The sequence below is a fragment of the Jaculus jaculus genome, chromosome 19 (assembly GCF_020740685.1).
Source record: "Jaculus jaculus isolate mJacJac1 chromosome 19, mJacJac1.mat.Y.cur, whole genome shotgun sequence".
In the NCBI taxonomy this organism is placed as follows: Eukaryota; Metazoa; Chordata; class Mammalia; order Rodentia; family Dipodidae; genus Jaculus; species Jaculus jaculus.
In genome coordinates this window covers 56,550,441-56,568,693 of record NC_059120.1, presented here as the reverse complement: position 1 = coordinate 56,568,693, position 18,253 = coordinate 56,550,441, and the positions used below count along the sequence as shown (strand labels likewise).

Genomic DNA, 18,253 nt, shown 5'->3' with positions numbered 1-18,253 from the left:
ATAGTAGGCTTCCCTGTTTTCCCCTTAAACTTCATATTCTTTATTTACCTTGAGCAATCATGCATTCACAATTTTCTAAAACTAGATACAAGAACATATACAGCCAGTGAATGAAATTTCTGTCAAAATAAAGTAAATTTTGAACTAGGAAATTCTAAGATTTGCTAAAAGCGTAAAATTAAATGCACTCTAGGAAATGAAAGAAAAATTGACATCTACCTGGTTTTGTTCCTAGGAACTGTTAAAATTTTGTCTGTAGGACATTTTCATATTTATTTCAATTAGAAAGTAAACATAGCATGTACTAATCATGTATACCATGTTATTTTGAAACATATGAATACTGTGGAATGGTTAAAACAATATGAATTGCCTCAAATATTATTTTATGGTAAGAATATTCCAAGTCTGTCTTTCTGTCTGTCTATCTATCTATCTATCTATCTATCTATCTATCTAGTTATCTATCATCTATCCAACCATCTGTTTGTGTTATCTGCATATAGGACCTTTTGTACAAAATATGAAATCTGTGTTTTTCATTCCTTACTATTATTAAAGAAAGCTATAATGTATGCATAATGTTAAACAACAACATATTAATCCTAAAATGATGTTCACAATACAGAGCTTTCTTATGAGTACACATATTTTTTTTTTAAAGTTGTGAAAATAGGGCTGGGAAGATGGCTTAGCAGTTGCTAAGGCATTTGCCTGCAAAGCCTAAGGACACAGCACCTAAGTAAGCCAGATGCACAGGGTGGCACATGCATCTGGAGTTCATTTGCAGTGGTTAGAGACCCTGGCACACCCATATTCTCCTCCTGCCCTGCCTCTTTCCCTCTGACTCAAATAATTAAATAAACAAAAATTTTTTTTTAAAAAAAGTGTGAAGATTTTACAAACTGTTATGAAGAAAACTGATCATCAAATTGTTTACTTTCACTGTAGCATTTTGAAATGAATTTGGTATGTTGGAACAGTGTATTCCTATGATAACATATATGAGGGCTGGAGATATGGCTTAGTGGTTAAGCACTTGCCTGTGAAGCCAAAGGACCCTGGTTCGAGGGTCGGTTCCCCAGGTCCCACGTTAGCCAGATGCACAAGGGGGCACATGTGTCTGGAGTTCGTTTGCAGAGGCTGGAAGCCCTGGCGCGCCCAATCTCTCTCTTTCCCTCTATTTGTCTTTCTCTCTCCGTCTGTCACTCTCAAATAAATAAATAAATATTTAAAAAATATATGATAATCTATACATTAAACATGTAGCAAAAGGAATCCAAGAATTGACGACAGAGTTCTGAATAGGCCAAATTACCAAGTACCATTCTTGTTCAAAAATAGTCCACTGAACTTTGCTTCATTGTTGTTTAGTAAATGACTGCCTTCAATAAGGAATAGAAACAGAATGTAGGAAAATATATTCTTATATATTGGCCTTAACACAGCCAAACAAACATTGGTATTTTATATTTGGATTCTTTCTAGAAGCCTTTTACACAAGCATGCTTACTATTTAAAAATCTACAGGGTGGCTGGAGAGATGCCTTAGCGGTTAAGGCATTTGCCTGCAAAGCCAAAAGATCCTGGTTCGATTCTCCAGAACCCATGTAAGCCAGAGATGCACAAGGGGGCGCACGCATCTGGAGTTCATTTGCAGTGGCTGGAGGCCCTGGCACACCCATTCTTTCCCTCTGTCTTTACTTCTCTCTCTCAAATAAATAAATGAATAAATAAATAAATGAAATGTATTCAAAAATCTCCTGGGACTGAGGATGTGTCTTTATGGGATTGCCAGAGCAGCGTCTGCTGAAGACGTAAAACTGCCAGCTACAGAGACCCTCATGCGCTGGTGTATCAGGACTCATACCGTATGGCTTTTATAGGGCCTGGTGCTCTTTAAAAAAAAAAAAAATTGTTGTTTATTTATTTGAGAGCAACAGAAAGAGAAAGAGGAAAGAGTGTGTGAGAGAGAGAATGGACGCCCCAGGGCCTCCATCCACTGCAAATGAACTCCAGACGCGTGCGCCCCCTTGTGCATCTGGCTAACGTGGGTCCTGGGGAATAGAGCCTCGAACCGGGGTCCTTAGGCTTCACAGGCAAGTGCTTAACCGCTAAGCCATCTCTCCAGCCTGAGCCTGGTGCTCGTTTTTTTCTACTCAAAGAACAAAAAACTTCTTACTGTTCAAAACTAGATCTTATGACAATATACGTAGCTACTTTCTGAGTCTCCTGGGAATCATTTCTTCTCAGAGTATACTATAGCCATGGTGGCTGCAGCAATCTTTCAACATAAGACTTTCTTTTGCTCTGGAACAACAATCAGAACAAAAATCTCTCACCCTAAAAATGATTTTCTTAAATGGCGTCATTTTAACTCTTCCAAAATGCAAACTGAAACTTTTCATAGTTTTTGGTCATTCTAAAAATTGATCCTAGGTAAACTGATAATAATAACCAGCCAAGAGGATGAAAATAACATGCATGCTCAGCATTAGGAAATCATTAAACAAATTAAACCTCCTTCATGCCATGCATAATAGTGTTGGCCAATACTTATCATCATGAAAGTGTTGACAGTTATGATTATTTTAAAATATTTTATTTATTTATAAGCCAAGAGAAAGAATGAGAGAGAGACTGGGGAAAATGCCTCTGAACTCTTCAGATGAGCTCCATTTAAATGTGTCACTTTGTGCATCTGCATTTATGAAGACACTGGGGAATTGAATCTGGACCATCAGGCTTTGTAAGCAAGTGCCTTTAACCACTGAACCATTTCCCACAAAGCCAAAGGGCCCAGAGTTGATTCCCCAGGACCCACGTTAGCCAGATGCACAAGGTGGTGCATATGCCTGGAGTTCATTTTAGTGGCCGGAGGCCCTGGGGTGCCCATTCTCTATCTCTCTCTCTCTCCCTCTCCGCCTTTCTCTCTTTCTCTCTCACCCTCTTCTTCTCCCAAATAAACAAATAAAAATTTTAAAAGTTAAATGTTTCAGTTTAGTTAAAAACATCATGCAGTGATCCTATTTTATGATGTTTAAGAGTGGTAAAAAAAAAAAAAGAAAGAAAGAAATGCCAAATCATGATTATCTGGGGGTGATAAGATTTTGGGTCCATCTTCATCATCTTCCTTATGCTTTTCTGCATCAAATAATCTCCTCTTTCTCCTCATCTCCTGACAGTGCCTCACACCTATCAAGCAGATGCGTTGTCACTGAGGTATGTCCTCCATCTTCCTGTATTAGCAAATCTTTATACAATAGGCTTCATCTTTTTAATAAGAAAAATTATAGCTATGAGATTATAATTAAGTATAATTATGACACATGCACATGTAGGTTATAAAAGAAGTAAAATCAGGTCCCAGCATCACTAGGATGGCTAAGGTCTGGTAATGGACACCCTGTGGATTGGACGTGGTAAGCCAAAATATATTGGGCTAGATACTCAGAAAACATACATGAATAAAAACTCTTTACATGGGACTTATGTTGATATACAACATAGTTGAAACTTGAGTCCTGTCCAGGCTCCTAAAATGTATAGCAGACTCCCTGAAAGGCCCCTAAACCCCCTAGGCTTGGACTTCCCCAGAGGAACAATCTTTTTTTTTGTAAATATGTTTTAGTAATTTATCTATTTGAGAGAGAGAGAGAGAGAGAGAGAGAAAATGGGCACTCCAGGGCCTCCAGCCACTGCAAACAAACTCCAGGCACATGCGCCCCCTTGTGCGTCTGGCTTATGTGGGTCCTGGAGAATCGAACCTTGGTCCTCTGGCATTGCAGGCAAGCGCCTTAACCACTAAGCTGTCTCTCCAGCCCACGAACAATCTTTTAGTAGCTGGGATTTTATATTTTAAATTCACTAAACTCAGCTGGTTTGACCTACCTTAGATGTTTGAGTTATGAATTGTCCCTTGTTTGTCACCTTAGACTTGAACTCCAGTCTACTTGAAGTTCATCCTGCCGACATAGCGCTGGATTTGCTGTGTGTTTGTGTTAGATCTTTCCCTCCCCCTTCCTCCCCCCACACCCGGGCACCACCACGGTCTTCCTATCTTAAAAGCTCTGTTTATGCTTTTCTATCCCAGAAAGCCTGGGGCCCTCATCTCTGAATGGCTGTTCTTACCTATTCTCATTTTTCCTTCCATGACCCAGAAACAACCTTTAATTCACCCCGTCTCACTGCCGCCCTTGACTATTTCTACAGTTTGTTTGGTTTTTTTTTTTGCTTTAATTTCTTTTGGACCCAATTGAGATATAAAAATAAGTATTTCAATCAGTGTAAATTTCCTAAAGTAACCCTGGAGTATCGTTCACTTCTTCCTTGGGATGGTAACATTTTCTAGAGCAAAGCCAATGCTCCCCCCCCCCCCCCCCCGTGTGTAGTGGGGACGCAACGTGAATGCATTGCGCTGAAGCTTCCTGCTGGCATCCTGCAATGAAATGGGTTCAGGGCCACGAGGATGCTTATAGCTGTGACATAAATGCCCAGACACCTGTCCCTGAGGGGACATCACTCCCTTTACAGGGAAAGAGGGAAGGAACAGCACGCAGGGCCTCAAGGACTCAGGGACGTCACACCGTCACACCGTCATGCTTCAGGTGATAATTTTATTGTCCTTGGTCTGAAGGGGTGGGTGGAGCAGACAAGTGGGAAGTGATCTCAGCTCAAATGAGAGGTGGAGGGCACAGGTCTCCCAGTGGGATTCTGAGGGTGGAGAGACCGCCACTTTGTCCGTGCCCTTAGCATTCCTTCTCCCGGCAGGGCAAGATGGTGCCGCCGCTGAGGCAGGGGGGCTTTGGGCGCCGAGCCCTCCTGGGGTAAGTGGAGCTCTGGGCGCTGGGCCTTTGGGAGCAGCCTCCTGAATTAGAGGACCCACAGGAAGCTGAGCAGGGAGGCAGAGAGGGGCCCTGGCCCCGGGGAGGGCAGCATTTGGAAGCCTCTGGAGGCTTCCAAGATTGTTGTCTGTGCTGTGACATCACTCAGCCAACGCGCCAGGCCTGGAAGAAAAAGGACATCATTGTTAAGCCAGGGAGCTGAGAGGGTCCCTCCCAGAGCTTGGGGGGGTCTCCTGTCCCCAGGAGTTGGTGGCCGCCAGCAGTGGAGGTCAGCATTATGAACCTTCAGAAGTCCATCCCAGGAAGAGGCACCGTGGATTCAGAAGGGGGAAATGCTGGAGAGTAAATTCTGGTGGGAATTCCCAGGAGACTCATCAGTTCCTCCTCTCCCCGTAAAAGGATCGGCAAATAGCCAAACTCAGCCTGCTTCCCCCAGGCTGAAGTTCACCACGGCCAAATGTAAAACACGACCAAAGTCTACTCTCTCTCTCTCTCTTTTTTTTCTTTTTCCCATTCAGACTTCTTCTGGCTTAAAGTTTCTAAGCTTGTGAGTCTCCCCTGTTTCTCCAGCCCTCTGGTGTCTCAGGCTCTCTTCTGTTTTGGTCATTTGGGGTGTTTTGGTAGGCACATCCACATTCCTTCCCCTCTCTGTGCTCCCAACTTCTCCTACCTGGCTTATCAACCCCAGGAGAGACAGTAGGAGAAATCAAGTCAGCCTCAGCAGAAGCAGAGCCAGAGTGAGTGACGTCTGTCTCCCCACCCAGGAGCAGCCTGACTGTAGAGCAAGACGAGCAGACCAGCCTTCCCAGAAGGAGTCTGAAGGCCGTGTGGGGCCAAGAAGAAAGAGGCTTTTTTATATGTCCTCCAGCCGTAGCCTCCAGCCTACCTGTTACTGGAAGGCAGCCACAGAGCAGATGGTATCCGTGGGTGTTTCCCAACGCCCGGGACATTCCTCATCTGCTGGCAGCTGGCATGTGTTCCCAGGGAATGCCATATGAGCAAGTGAGCAGAAGACTGGGACCTTCAGCTTATCTTGGGTGGGAACAAGTACACTGGCCGAATCTTATAAGACTGGGGGCAAGAGGCTGATGGGGGGGTACGCATGTTATCAAGGGGGAGGCTGACAGAGGTACAACTGTTACTGAGTTCAGTTTAGGATCGAAGAGAGATCAGCTTCATTATCCACCCATGAGGTCTGAGGAAGACCCTTCTTGTCCACCCACCACCCATGTTCAACCCAGCTCAATGCCACGATCCCCAGAGGACTGTTCTGGTTCCCCGCATCAGAACTCTGCACCCTCTAGACTCCATGGAGAGCTCTCACAGTTGCCCTGGATCATAGTGACCTAGATGCATATCTGATCTCCTCAAGGGAACTCTTCCTGGATGAAGGACGCCTTGTCTTGGTCACCTCTGCATTCCTGGAGCCTCATGCTATTCCCAACACAAAGAAAATGTTCATGAACATTTGTTGAAGGTCCTAATCTCCATGGAATTGGGATAGAGTTTGTACTGCACAGGGAAGGCAGGCGGGAAATAAGACACAACCCAGTTTTGTTTAGTACCAGTCTCGCCTAAGGAATTCGCGAATACCCTTTCATAATCTGTGCAGAGAAGAATGTGGGTGACCTCGCCTTATGCAACAGGCTGAGAGTGGGGTGGATGGTTAAGACACGCATAGGCTCTGAAATGCCACAGAGGGGCTGTGTGTGTGCTTATTAGGGATCCTGCGTAAAACATGCCTTGTATAAAGTGAAAAGTTTTGCCTCATCATTAATGAAAATTGATACAGTCCCTGTTTGAAAGCGGGAGCACGCTCCTGTAAGCGCTTCCATCTTAGAACCACTGCACACAGGCAAAGCTAGTTAAGGGGCTGGAGAGATGGCTTAGCAGTTAAGGTACTTCCTGGGAAGCCTAAGGACCCAGGTTTGATTCCCCAGCACCCACATAAACCAGATGCACAAGGTATGTGTCTGGAGTCTGCTCGCAGTGGCTAGAGGCTCTGGCATGCCCATTCTCTCTCTCTCTCAACTAAGTAAATAAATAATAAGTAAATAAAATATTTTAAAAATAAAAACGCAGGGCATGGTGACACACGCCTTTAATCCCAGCACTCAGGAGGCAGAGGTAGGAGGATTGCCATGAGTTTGAGGCTACCGTGAGACTACATAGTGACTTCCAGGTCAGCCTGGGCTAGAGTGAGACCCTACCTCAAAAAACCAAAAAGAGCCAGGCATGGTGGCACACGCATTTAATCCCAGCACTCGGGAGGCAGAGGTAGGAGAATCACCCTGAGTTTGAGGTCACTCTGAGACTAAATAGGGAATTCCAGGTCAGCCTGGACAGGAGTGAGACCCTACCTCGAAAAACCAATAAATAAATAAAAGCTAGTTGGAAGGACTGTGCGTTGCTTGCCTCCGTGCTGTAATGCCCCCGCTTCACACTCTGCACTTGGCAAGCAATTGACTAAGTGAGAAAATAAGGCATTTGATTTTAGGGACAGTCCTGCAAGGCCTGAGGTCAGACTGAGGACACGGGAAGGCAGGGATCGAAAGGGCCTGAGTAGGGTAGGAAGCAGAACGAGGTTGGAAGAGGAGCTGCCCCTGGCGTCTCCAATCCAGCAGGGCAGGATTAGTGGGCTTCACTTGCTTTTGCCGGCAAGGCTTGGAGATGATGTGGTTTAGGAAAGATGTACTTCGGCACAAAACGGCAGATGGATGGGAGAATGAGGCCCATCTCATCTCCCCGGAACAGATCCTAGAGAGAGGCCCGCCTGACTCACACAGACCTTAGACAGCCTCTTCCTCCACTTCCTTTTCCTTCTCTCCTCTTGTTCACTCTTCCCCGCCCTCTGGGGCACCAGAAATAACTCTGATTGCTCCTCAGCATGCCTTGCATGCAATAAGCCTTAGTAGAAGGCGATGGGACTCTGATCGCAAGGCAGCTGTTCTTCCTCTGCCCAGCTAATCCCGACGCACCGAAACTCAGATTAGAGACGAGAGCAGTTCCCGGCGGTTCACCGATAAGCACTCAGTTCTTCTGGTCGCTACCCAAGGGCTGTGGGTTCTGCCCTGAATGCTCTGCACTGAGTGAATTAGGTCTATCCCTGCGTCCTTCACATTTCTACCAGAACTTGCCTCATCGCGAAGTGCCCTCAGAAACTTGTAGACACAGTAATTTTTACTACGGTGAGTCTCACCCCTCTGTGGGGGTGTACTGATCCAAGTTTCCCTAATTCAGGAAGCAAGCCTTGTCTAAACCCTTTGAGTTATCTTGTCCTCCAAATGGAACTACGAGTCCAGCAGTTCTGCACACAGACCCCAGAAATGTAATGTTCCTCAGTTCTCGCCTGTCCTTTCTTCATGGCTGAGGTTGTGACCATGAATAGAATTATGTAGGTTGATATTTATTAAGCATCGGCTATGAACCAGATACAAGTTAAACAAAGCCTCATTTCATACTTCAAAGATTTCACCCAAAAGCAAACAAATGTATATGTTACACCAGACAGTAACTCAAGAATGAGGAGAGAGAGAAAAGTGACCATTATGGTAAGAGTGGGATCAGCTTATTTAACATGCCAAGTTAGAGTGGTAGGTGTTTGGAGAGAGGTAACTTCCATTTCATTTCATTCAAGTTCTGTCAAGTTCGTTCTAGTCTGGACATAGGCTCGTATCCCTTAGAATTAAGTCTTTGCATTCCTACCCTCTTCGTGATGCCATGTCTCTGAGCCATCGTCACCTCCACAAACTCAGCCTCAGGTGAAGTTTCTCTCAATCTTGTCTCACATTGGTTCTAGGCACCCTACATCACTTGGGTATTCCCAAAGTAAAAGCCCAACCAAGTGCATTTTTTTAAATCTCTTGCTTCATTTTTCAACAATATTTTCTATGATTGTTATGTGGGATTGTTAAGTGTCGTTAGGATAAATCAAGGCCCTGTATTTTTGAGCCCCATCTTGTAAATTCATGTTTAGCCTCAGGCATTTTATTTTCTCACATTCCCTTTGCTGGATGAGTGGGGTTGTTGCCTTTCTAGTCTCTATCTGTCCTTTTCATCTTTCTCTATCTTTCTCTTCCCAGCCTCTCTTTCTCTTTCTCTGTGTGTGTCTGTTTCTCTCTCTCTTCTCAATGTCTTTCTTTCTTCTTCTCCTTTTCCTTTTCTTCTTGCTACCTCCATCTTTTAATTCATTCCTTCATTTCTTGCCTCCTTTCCTTTCACCTTTTAGTTTTTGAGTACTGTTTCCTTTGCTGAGTTTCCCCACCACGTTCCCTTGATTTCTGATCTGTCTTCCGAGGGTCTAAATTTGATGTCATCTGAAGTAGGCTCCTTGACCGCAATTCCATTCAGAGTGTGTATTTCTCGCCATACATATAGGTTACTATCATGAACAGTTGTAAATGCTTTGGGCATGAATAGAGCTCTGACTCATACGTCTTATGACCCTTTTCATTGAAGGCCATGGTTGATTGTACATATCAGTTATTAGGTTAAAAAATTTCCATCACCAATATTGACAAAACTTTACAGTTTGGATAGCTAAGTTGAGACTGCCCATACCACACTTGAAGACACCTCAATTATAGTTCCTTACCACAATTGGGTTTTGACTTTGATTGTGTTAGAGTCAATTTTAAAATGTCAAAAAAATCTATATTGTTACTGTCCCAAACATTTCTTATTTCAAAATGCAACCATGTTCATATTTTCCTAGGAAATAGGGATTGGTTAACTTCTGAACCTATTTTTTCCCACCAGATAGGATTGTACCCCAGTCCCACTGCCCTGACTGATCCAAGTTTCTACCATCATTAGGACTTGCTTCTTAACTTAGACCTTTTAGTCTGTGTTCTAGCAGAATAAATTGTCACCAGAAAGTTGGAGGAATACTGTGGCTTCTCTCTCTCTCTCTCTTTTTATCAAAAGGGTTAGTCTCTTGTTCTTTCACTATCCCAGAGGCCAGCATGATACCTCAAAAATGCTGAAAACAAAACAAATGGATGAGAGGAACAAAATGTACTACCAGAAAACTAAAACAAACACCCCCCCCCAAATGTCAACCAAGAATTCCTTTACATATAAAGACTGATGGAAGAAAATTGAGAGTCAAAAAATAAAGCCATCAATTCAGTCTATCAACAAATCCACTGAACAACTAGAAATCTATATGCAAAAGAATAAAGCTGACTTCTGACTCACGTTTTAGAAAATTAACTCTAGTGGATCAAGACTGACTGAAGAGCTGAATATGCAAAACCACCACCTTGTGGCAAACATTATCTTGGGGTTCCCTGAGGTCATTTCCTTTTTCTGTTTTTAATTTTTTTAATTTTTATTTATTTATTCAAGAGCAATAGACAGAGAGAGAAAGAGGCAGATAGATAGAGAAAGAATGAGTGCTCCAGGGCCTCCAGCCACTGCAAATGAACTCCAGATACATGCACCACCTTGTGCATCTGGCTGATGTGGGTCCTGGGGAATCGAGCCTTAAACCAGGGTTCTTAGGCTTCACAGGCAAGTGCTTAACCACTAAGCCATCTCTCCAGCCCCCCTGGAGTTATTTTCTGACATAGAAAAACCTATTTACTTGTATTCTTTGAGGAGATGGTCAAGGGATGAATCACTGAGGAGGTGTGATGTTTGAGCTCTCTCTTCTCTTTTCTCTTTATTATTATTATTAGTAGTAGTAGTAACATATTTTGTGTGAATACATCGTGTGTTGGTGCCCTCTTCTCCCTAGTCCCTGCCCCCATCCCACCGAGGACCCTCCTCAGGGTTGCAGATATCCCCATAGGGTTTATGGGTTGTGGGAGCAGCAGTTATTTTGGGGGGTAGGGAATGCCTCTGGACATGATGTCTCAACCTGTGGCTCTTACATTCTTTCTGCCTCTTTTCCTGCAAATTACCTGAGCCGTGGTGGGTGAGTTTTAAGTCTACTTCAGTGATGAGCTCTTAGGAGCCTCTGGATCTTTGCTTTGATAAACAAGATACTCAACACCCACCAAAGCAGAGCTCTCTCTTCTTACCGAAGCCTAGAGGAGTATCCTCCTCCTGCAGGCTCAACATGGTCCAGGAGCAGCTGTGTGGGGGGCCCGGCAGAGTGCTGAAGATTCCCTCTGAGAACTGTGAATCTTGACCGACTGAGCACAGACACAGGGCCATCTAGAGCTCAGAATAATCACAGCAGCTGTGGAAATGTGTAGCAGCATGCTCCTGCCAAACACTTAGGCTTCTCCATAGATTGCACAAGGCCTGGCTGGAGAGATGGCTTAGTAGTTAAGGCACTTGCTTCCGAAGCCTAAGGATCCAGGTTTGATTCCCCAGGATCCACAGAAGCCAGATGCACAAGGTGGTGTATGCATCTGGAGTTCTTCTGCAGTGACTGGAGGCCCTGGCACGTCTGTTCTCTCTGTCTGTTTCTTCCTCTCTCTCTCTTTCTCTCTCTCTCTCTCTGTTTCTCTCAAATAAATGAATAAATAAATAAAATACTTTTAAAAAGCACAAGATCTTGATCATTTATCCACTTCATAAGATGTTTATTAATATATGTAAGCACCAAGTAAAATTAGCAACATTAAATCCAGTGTGAAATAGCTAACTAAACAATTTTTTAAAAATTTAAAAATCAGGACTTCTTTAAAAAATGAGGATGAACTATTTGACCTTAAAAATGTTCTTGGGATTCAGGAGAAAAAGGGAAGAATTGACTTATTTTTAAGTTCTGAATCCTTTTAGTATGGATTTAAAGTACTGCTGTCTTACTTCCCCCATGTCAAAAGTATATTTCTAGTTAGAATTGTCACTAAAATTCAGTCTTTTTTGACAAAGTTTATTATTGGTTTTCTAAGTTTGCTTTGACTGAAGGGAGGTGACTTTGGGGAGTAAGCTGGGCAGTGTTATACACGGGGGAAGAACCGGCCAGTGGAGGGAAGTGATGCGCTTCAGCTCTCCGCTGCGCCCCCGAGTTTGGAAACTGCTCAGTCAGACTTTGAGGTGAGTTCAAACTTCAAGGCACCGAGTCCATGAGGGACATCAGGAGTCTGGCCCCAGGCTGCACAGGGTTTTGTCCAACACTTAACACAGTCTATGAGGCAGAGGGTTTTCCCCTCCATCTCCCACCCTTAGCCACGTGCCTTAGCACTCCTAAGGCATCCACCCAGCGGGCAAAGAGGAGGGGAGGAATAGACGGGAAAGGAATAGCTGGGAAGACGCCTCCCTGCACTGTTGACGTGAGCCTGCGCACTGTAGGATGAGGTGGGAAGGGAGCCGGAGCCCGTGGCTTGGAGATTCCAAAGTCCATAGGTGGCTAGCGTCAGAGGTTAGCGGGTAAGTTTTAGGTGAAAATATCAGGTTTCGAGATTGCGGAATAGGAGGATGCCTTGGACCAGAGATCAGAACCTTTACAGGACCATCTAAGATAGCAGTGAAGCCCAGGAAGAGGAAGAGGAATTCCTTGACTGTTTGCTTCGCCCAAGCTGGAGCTGGCTGCTCCCCCTTCCCAAGCTGGAGCCTCTCAAGTGATGGCTGCTACTGAGCTCAGTAGGGCCTGGAGTGACCCAGGCAGCAGCCCCTAGCCCCAGAGCTGCGGCAGCCCCAAGAACTGCAGAGCCCCCAGAACCAAGGCGCTTAGGGGGCCACTTTCAGGGGTACTTTGAGGTGGGACACTTGGGGTGCACTTGGAAGGGACTGGTACTGCTGCTATCTGTGATGGTGTGACGTGTGCGCTGGTGAATGCTCCGGACCTGAGGGGGAGCCGAACACAAGTCAGACCCAGGCCACAGAGGTCACCCTGTCCACTATGGTCTTTTTATAGTTCTTTCTCATTGACACATTGCAATGACTCACTTGGGCCAGTGTGGTAGTTTGAATGTGATAAATGGATGGCCCCATAGACTCAGTCATTCTTTATAATGTTTTTGTTTATTCCTATTTATTTACTTGAGAGCAACAGACAGAGAGAGAAAGAGGCAGATAGATAGAGAGAGAATGGGCGCACCAGGGCCTCCAGCCACTGCAAACAAACTCCAGGTGCATGTGCCACCTTGCACATCTGGCTTATGTGGATCCTGGGGAATTGAAAATCGAACATGGATCCTTAGGCTTCACAGGCAAACACTTAACTGCTAAGCCATCTCTCTAGCCCTCAGTCATTTTTAAAAATTTTCTCTCATATTTTATATTAATTATGTTGAAAGAAAGAGAGAGAAAATGGATGCACCAGGGCCTCTAGCCACTGCAAATGAACTCCAGACACATGCACCACCGTGTGCACACGGCTTACGTGGGTCCTGGGGAATTGAACCTGTAAGCTTCAATAAATATCCCTCCTTCTACAACTGTGCCTAGTTTGGGGGTTCATTTCAGAGACCTGGATGTTCCTCATTATGCTCATGATCTGGGCCATTGTGAGGCACTGACTGTGCCTCTGCAGTAAGACCGTGCACAGCCGATCCCATTTGTTTTGCTCCCAAGGAGAACTGGAGTAAGCCCAACTCTGAACCCGCCCCTCCCTTCTCTAACCCCGCATTTTTTTCCTTGGCATTTTTCCTCTTTAAATCTCACTCTGCTACCCTTTATATGATGTAGTTTTACAAGTGCAATTGAAGCAAACCTTTCTGGCAGCACTTATATCTCCTATTCCCATCAGTAACTAGAGCTTCTGAGTGGAGTGGTTATTATATTGTCAAGCATGTTGTGGCTAGCAGTAACGTGACTCTATGGTCTGCAAATAGCTAACACACGCTGCCTGGGGCTTCCTCACCGGGGACACACTCTGAGACAGGCCCAGTGACGAGGTCGGCCCCATCACCACGCGGAGATCAGAGATCTGTCTCCATCTTCCCTGCCTGTGATACTTGCTCAGGTTTTTCCAGTGGGCTCAGTTATGGGTATGCGGCTGGGATGCCGTGGCCTTGGCTCACGCAGGGACCCAGTTCCTGGTTCCTGGAATGATGTGGAGAAGATATCGCCTGGTCCATGCTCCTGTCATGAGACAGCTCAGTGGTGGATACATCCTTGTACTTGGTCTGAGGCGGATGACTCAGCAACGTGGTAATATCTCTGGAGCTGTCCCTGAGGCCTGGACGTTGACCGCCAAGGAGCTTTGGGACCATTTGATAAACATTTTTTGTCTAGTTCGGGATTTCCTAAGTCATTTATTCATCTACATTGTATTTCTCCTAAACGCTCATTGTCTCGTCTTCTCAAACTTCAAAAAAACCCGGTGAGATACTAAGGGAGAAAACCTGTTGTAAATTAATAATGTTCCTAAACTACTTTCCTATCTCCTCATTTCTGAGCCACTGACCAGCACACTCCTGAATTTAGATCTTCCAACTGAAAATCTTTCTTGTAAATAATTGATATTCTAAATCTAAAAGAAAATTTATACAAAATATAATATCAACAAAGAAGTAATATCCCCAGTATAGAAACAAGCATTAAAAATTAAAACACAGGCTGGAGAGATGGCTTAGAAGTTAAGGCACTTGCCTGTAAAGCCTAGGGACCCATGTAAGCCAGAAGCACATGTGTCTGGAGTTTGTTTTCAGTGGCTAGAGGCTCTGGTGCACCCATTTTCTTTCTCTCTCTCTCTAATAAATAAATAAAAATTGAAAAAATTAAAACAGAAACACCAGTAGAAAAAAAAACACCTGACTTACAAAGAAAGCAATCTGTTCTTTCTCACTTACATATTCATAAACAGACTCCCATCCAATGGGAAGATGTTCGGCTTTATAACACTCAAGCAAATACCAATAAAACAATGAAGTCACGTTTATCTGGGAAGCAGACTATTAGAATTGTGTATGTATGTCAAAAAACGCAATGGTGGGCAGGTGTGGTGGCACAAGTCTTTAATCCCAACACTCAGGAGGCAGAGGTAGCAGAATCGCTGTGAGTTTGAGGCCAGTTTGAGACCACATAGTGAATTCCAGGCCAGCTTGGGCTAGTGGGAGACCCTACCTCAAAAACAAAAGAAAACAAACAAAAAGGCTAGAAAGATGGCTTAGCAGTTAAAGCATTTGCCTGTGAAGCTTAAGGACCCAGGTTTGATTCCCCAGAATCCACTTAAGCCAGCTGACAAGGTGGCTCATGCATCTGAAGTTCATTTGCAGAGGCTAGAAGCCCTGGTGTGCCCATTCGCCCTCTCACCCTATCTGCCCCTCTCTCTCTTGGAGTCTGATTCTCCCCTAGACTGGAGTGTGTTTTATTTTATTTTTTAGAGAGAGCAAGAGAGAGAGAGAGAGAGAGAGAGAGAGAGAGAGAATGAAAGGAGAGAGATAAAGAATTGCAGTGCCAGGGCCTCAGCCACTAAAATTGAATTCCACATGTTTGCGCCACCTAGTGGGCATGTGCGACCTTGCACTCACCTCATCTTTGTGCATCTGGCTTACATGGGATCTGGAAAGTTGAACACTGGTCCTTAGGCTTCACAGGCAAGCGCCTTAACTGCTAAGCCATCTCTCCAACCTTCGAGTGTTTCATTAAAGTTGTAACTTATATCTCCAGCTGCCTGGCTGGAGGAGGTCTCACTGGGCGTGGGTCCTGGGGTCCAGCCCTAATGCATCACAAGGGGTGGATCTGACTCCAGCTCCAAAGTGTCAAAGAGCAGCTGTGTGCTCTGGTGGGGGCCTGCTTGCCGCTCCAGGTTGTGTTTGTTTGCCGGCTGCTGGTGGCTTTTCTCTCTGCATGGACTTATGACTGGGAGCCAGCTTCTTCTGCCGTATGATGGAACCTCCCTGGATCAGTAAGCTTGAAATAAATCTCTTCCTCCCATTAAAAAAAAAAAAAAAAAAAAAAGATCCAGCTGTGGTGGCGCACACTGGCAGGATGTTGCTGAAGAGGTGGAGGCAGGAGGATCAGGAGTTCAAGGCCAGCCTGGGCTACACATTTGCTTGGTGTAGTGTCTCAGCCTTTAATCCCAGCACTCGGGAGGCAGAGGTAGGAGGATCACTATGAGTTCAAGGCCACCCTGAGACTACATAGTGAGTTCTGGGTCAGTCTGGGCTAGAGTGAGACCTTATCTCAAAAAACCAAACAAGAAAAGAAAAGAAAGAAAGAAGGAAGGAAAGAAAGAAAGAAAATGACTCTTTCATGTTGATGATGGTCACTCATTTCAGGATCACAGTCTCTTGAGTAAATATTCAATAAGAAGCCAATCTTGGTTTTTTGTTTTTTTTGGTTTTTTTTTTTTTTTTTTTTACTTTTTTACTTTTTTCCGGGTGTTCACGATGTCCAAGCAAGGACGTGGTGGGTTCTGTGGTGCGAAATTCCGGATTTCCCTGGGTCTTCCAGTGGGAGCTGTGATCAACTGTGTGGACAACACAGGAGCCAAAAATCTGTATATCATCTCTGTGAAGGGGATCAAAGGACACCTGAACAGACTTCCTGCTGCTGGTGTGGGTGACATGGTGATGGCCACAGTCAAGAAGGGGAAACCAGAGTTAAGAAAGAAGGTCCATCTAGCAGTGGTGATTCGGCAACAAAAATCATACCGAAGAAAAGATGGGATATTTCTTTATTTTGAAGATAATGCAGGGGTCATCGTAAACAATAAAGGCGAGATGAAAGGTTCTGCCATAACAGGAACAGTTGCAAAGGAGTGGGCAGACTTGTGGCCCAGGATTGTATCCAAGGCAGGCAGCACTGTATGACCCTCCAGTGTGTTTGTAAAATATACCCATTAAAAAGTATTTGCTCCAAGTAAAAAAAAAAAAAAAAGAAAGAAAAGAAAAGAAGCAGCCAATCTCCTTCCACTGATGAGAACTCGCCTTGCCCCAGGCATTCCCTTACAATGAGAACATTAACCTTGCTGGAGATCACTTCATGTCAGGTGCTGGGAATAGCATACCATAGGAATTACAGACACAGGAAAAGAAAATGTGTGAAATCAGACAGGCCCGCCTCACTGGTGAGGTCACAGCTGTACATGGCCACATCTGGCTTTTTATGTGGGTGCTGGGAATTGAACTCTGGTCCTCATGTTTGCATCACAAGTGTGTCCTCAGCCCCTGAGCCATCTCCCCAGTCCCACAATAAACAGAAAAGGACAATAGCCCCAAGGATCAACTCACGGGCTGGAAGTGCCCACTCCCTGTGCATAAAAGGGTGAGGTGGGCTCACCCACTGACCCAGGCTTCTGACCCAGGCAGGGCAGCACTGAGCCGCAGTCACCAACACTGCCCTGTGGGGCTGACGCTGGTCAGAATGAGCAAGAGTCCGGTGAGGATCGGTAAAGAAGACTTTATTATTTTATAACATGGGAGAAGAAGGTTTGTGCCACCCAGGGGCACGTTCAGAACCTTCCACAAGATTTTATTTCCTGGGTGAACAGAAGTCAAGGGAGGAACAGGCTGTGGTGGGTCTTCTGTGCTTGGCTTCCTCCTGCACTGCTGGTCTGGGGTCTTCACGGCCCAGGTCAGCAGCAGCCGCCAGACTGCTGGCCACTGCCCCCGCTGCTGCCACAGCACCCACTGCTGCCACAGCACCCGCTGCTGCCACCACCGCTGCTGCCACAGCACCCGCTGCTGCCCCCGCTGCTGCCCCCGCAGCCCGAGCTCTGGTGCCTCCGTCGAAGAGACCTGCGGGGCCTGTGGTGGCTCAGGCAGCAGCCGCCACCCCCGGAGCTGCAACAGCCCCCGGAGCTGGAGCCACAGCAGCCCCCAGAACCAAGGCTGCAGCAGGAGGACGCGGGAGGACACTTAGGGGGACACTTGGGGGGACACTTGGGGGTTTGGCACTTGGGAGGGCACTTGGGGGGGCACTTGGGAGGGGGCTGGCACTGCTGCTGGCTCTGCTGGCAGGACATGACCGCTGGTGGGTGTTCCGGACCTGAGGGAGAGAGGAGCACAAGTCAGGGGGTTTGGGAGACCACTCCATCCAATCTGGCTCTGTAAGCATACAAGGGACTCAAGGGAAAAAAAAAAGCATAAGGTCTCCTGGTTTTACTTCTGATAACCCCAAACATCCTTTGCAATGCTAACCTGCAAATACAATCATCTTGCAAATTTTGACAGACAGGAAGCAGCAATTTTGCTTTTTCCAAAGTACATTATGGGGCTGGAGGGATGGCTTAGTGGTTAAGGTGCTTGCCTGCAAAGCCAAAGGACCCTGGTTCAATTCCCCAGGACCCACGTAAGCCAGATGCACAAGATAGCACATGTGTCTGGAGTTTGTTTGCAGTGGCTGAAGGCCCTGGTGTTCCCAATCCCTCCTTGTCTCTCTCATTCTCTCTCTCAAATAAATAAATAAACATTTTCAAAGTACATTTTTTTTTCCTGAGATGAATGTTAAATTGGGGAGGTAGGATAGTCTGAAGACAGAATTGGAATAATTTCCTCCTCCAGGTGGTAGTCAGTGACTTGGACATTGTTTTTAACATCATTGAGTTTGGTTCACTGCTATTG

General features: G+C 45.4%; 3 protein-coding genes across 3 annotated transcripts; 1 reads left to right on the top strand and 2 right to left on the bottom strand.

Moving 5' to 3' along the window:
- Nucleotides 1–4,748: 4,748 nt before the first annotated feature.
- On the bottom strand, nucleotides 4,749–4,985 carry Lce6a (late cornified envelope 6A). Its single transcript, XM_004667066.2, has one exon. It carries the CDS (start codon nucleotides 4,983–4,985, stop codon nucleotides 4,749–4,751), a length of 237 nt encoding a protein of 78 aa, XP_004667123.2.
- An 11,093-nt stretch (nucleotides 4,986–16,078) lies between these two features.
- On the top strand, nucleotides 16,079–16,501 carry LOC101610562 (60S ribosomal protein L23-like). The gene has a single exon (XM_012950882.2). It carries the CDS (start codon nucleotides 16,079–16,081, stop codon nucleotides 16,499–16,501), a length of 423 nt encoding a protein of 140 aa, XP_012806336.2.
- Nucleotides 16,502–17,265: 764 nt separating this feature from the next.
- LOC123455988 (late cornified envelope protein 1A-like) lies at nucleotides 17,266–17,655 on the bottom strand. Its single transcript, XM_045138007.1, has one exon. The coding sequence runs from the start codon at nucleotides 17,653–17,655 to the stop codon at nucleotides 17,266–17,268; it is 390 nt and encodes a 129-aa protein (XP_044993942.1).
- Between the last annotated feature and the right edge of the window lie 598 nt (nucleotides 17,656–18,253).

Bases quoted from the DNA above. Each gene is read 5' to 3' on its own strand.
- Lce6a (XM_004667066.2), bottom strand. From the start codon at position 4,985: ATGTCACAGCACAGACAACAATCTTGGAAGCCTCCAGAGGCTTCCAAA.
- LOC101610562 (XM_012950882.2), top strand. From the start codon at position 16,079: ATGTCCAAGCAAGGACGTGGTGGGTTCTGTGGTGCGAAATTCCGGATT.
- LOC123455988 (XM_045138007.1), bottom strand. From the start codon at position 17,655: ATGTCCTGCCAGCAGAGCCAGCAGCAGTGCCAGCCCCCTCCCAAGTGC.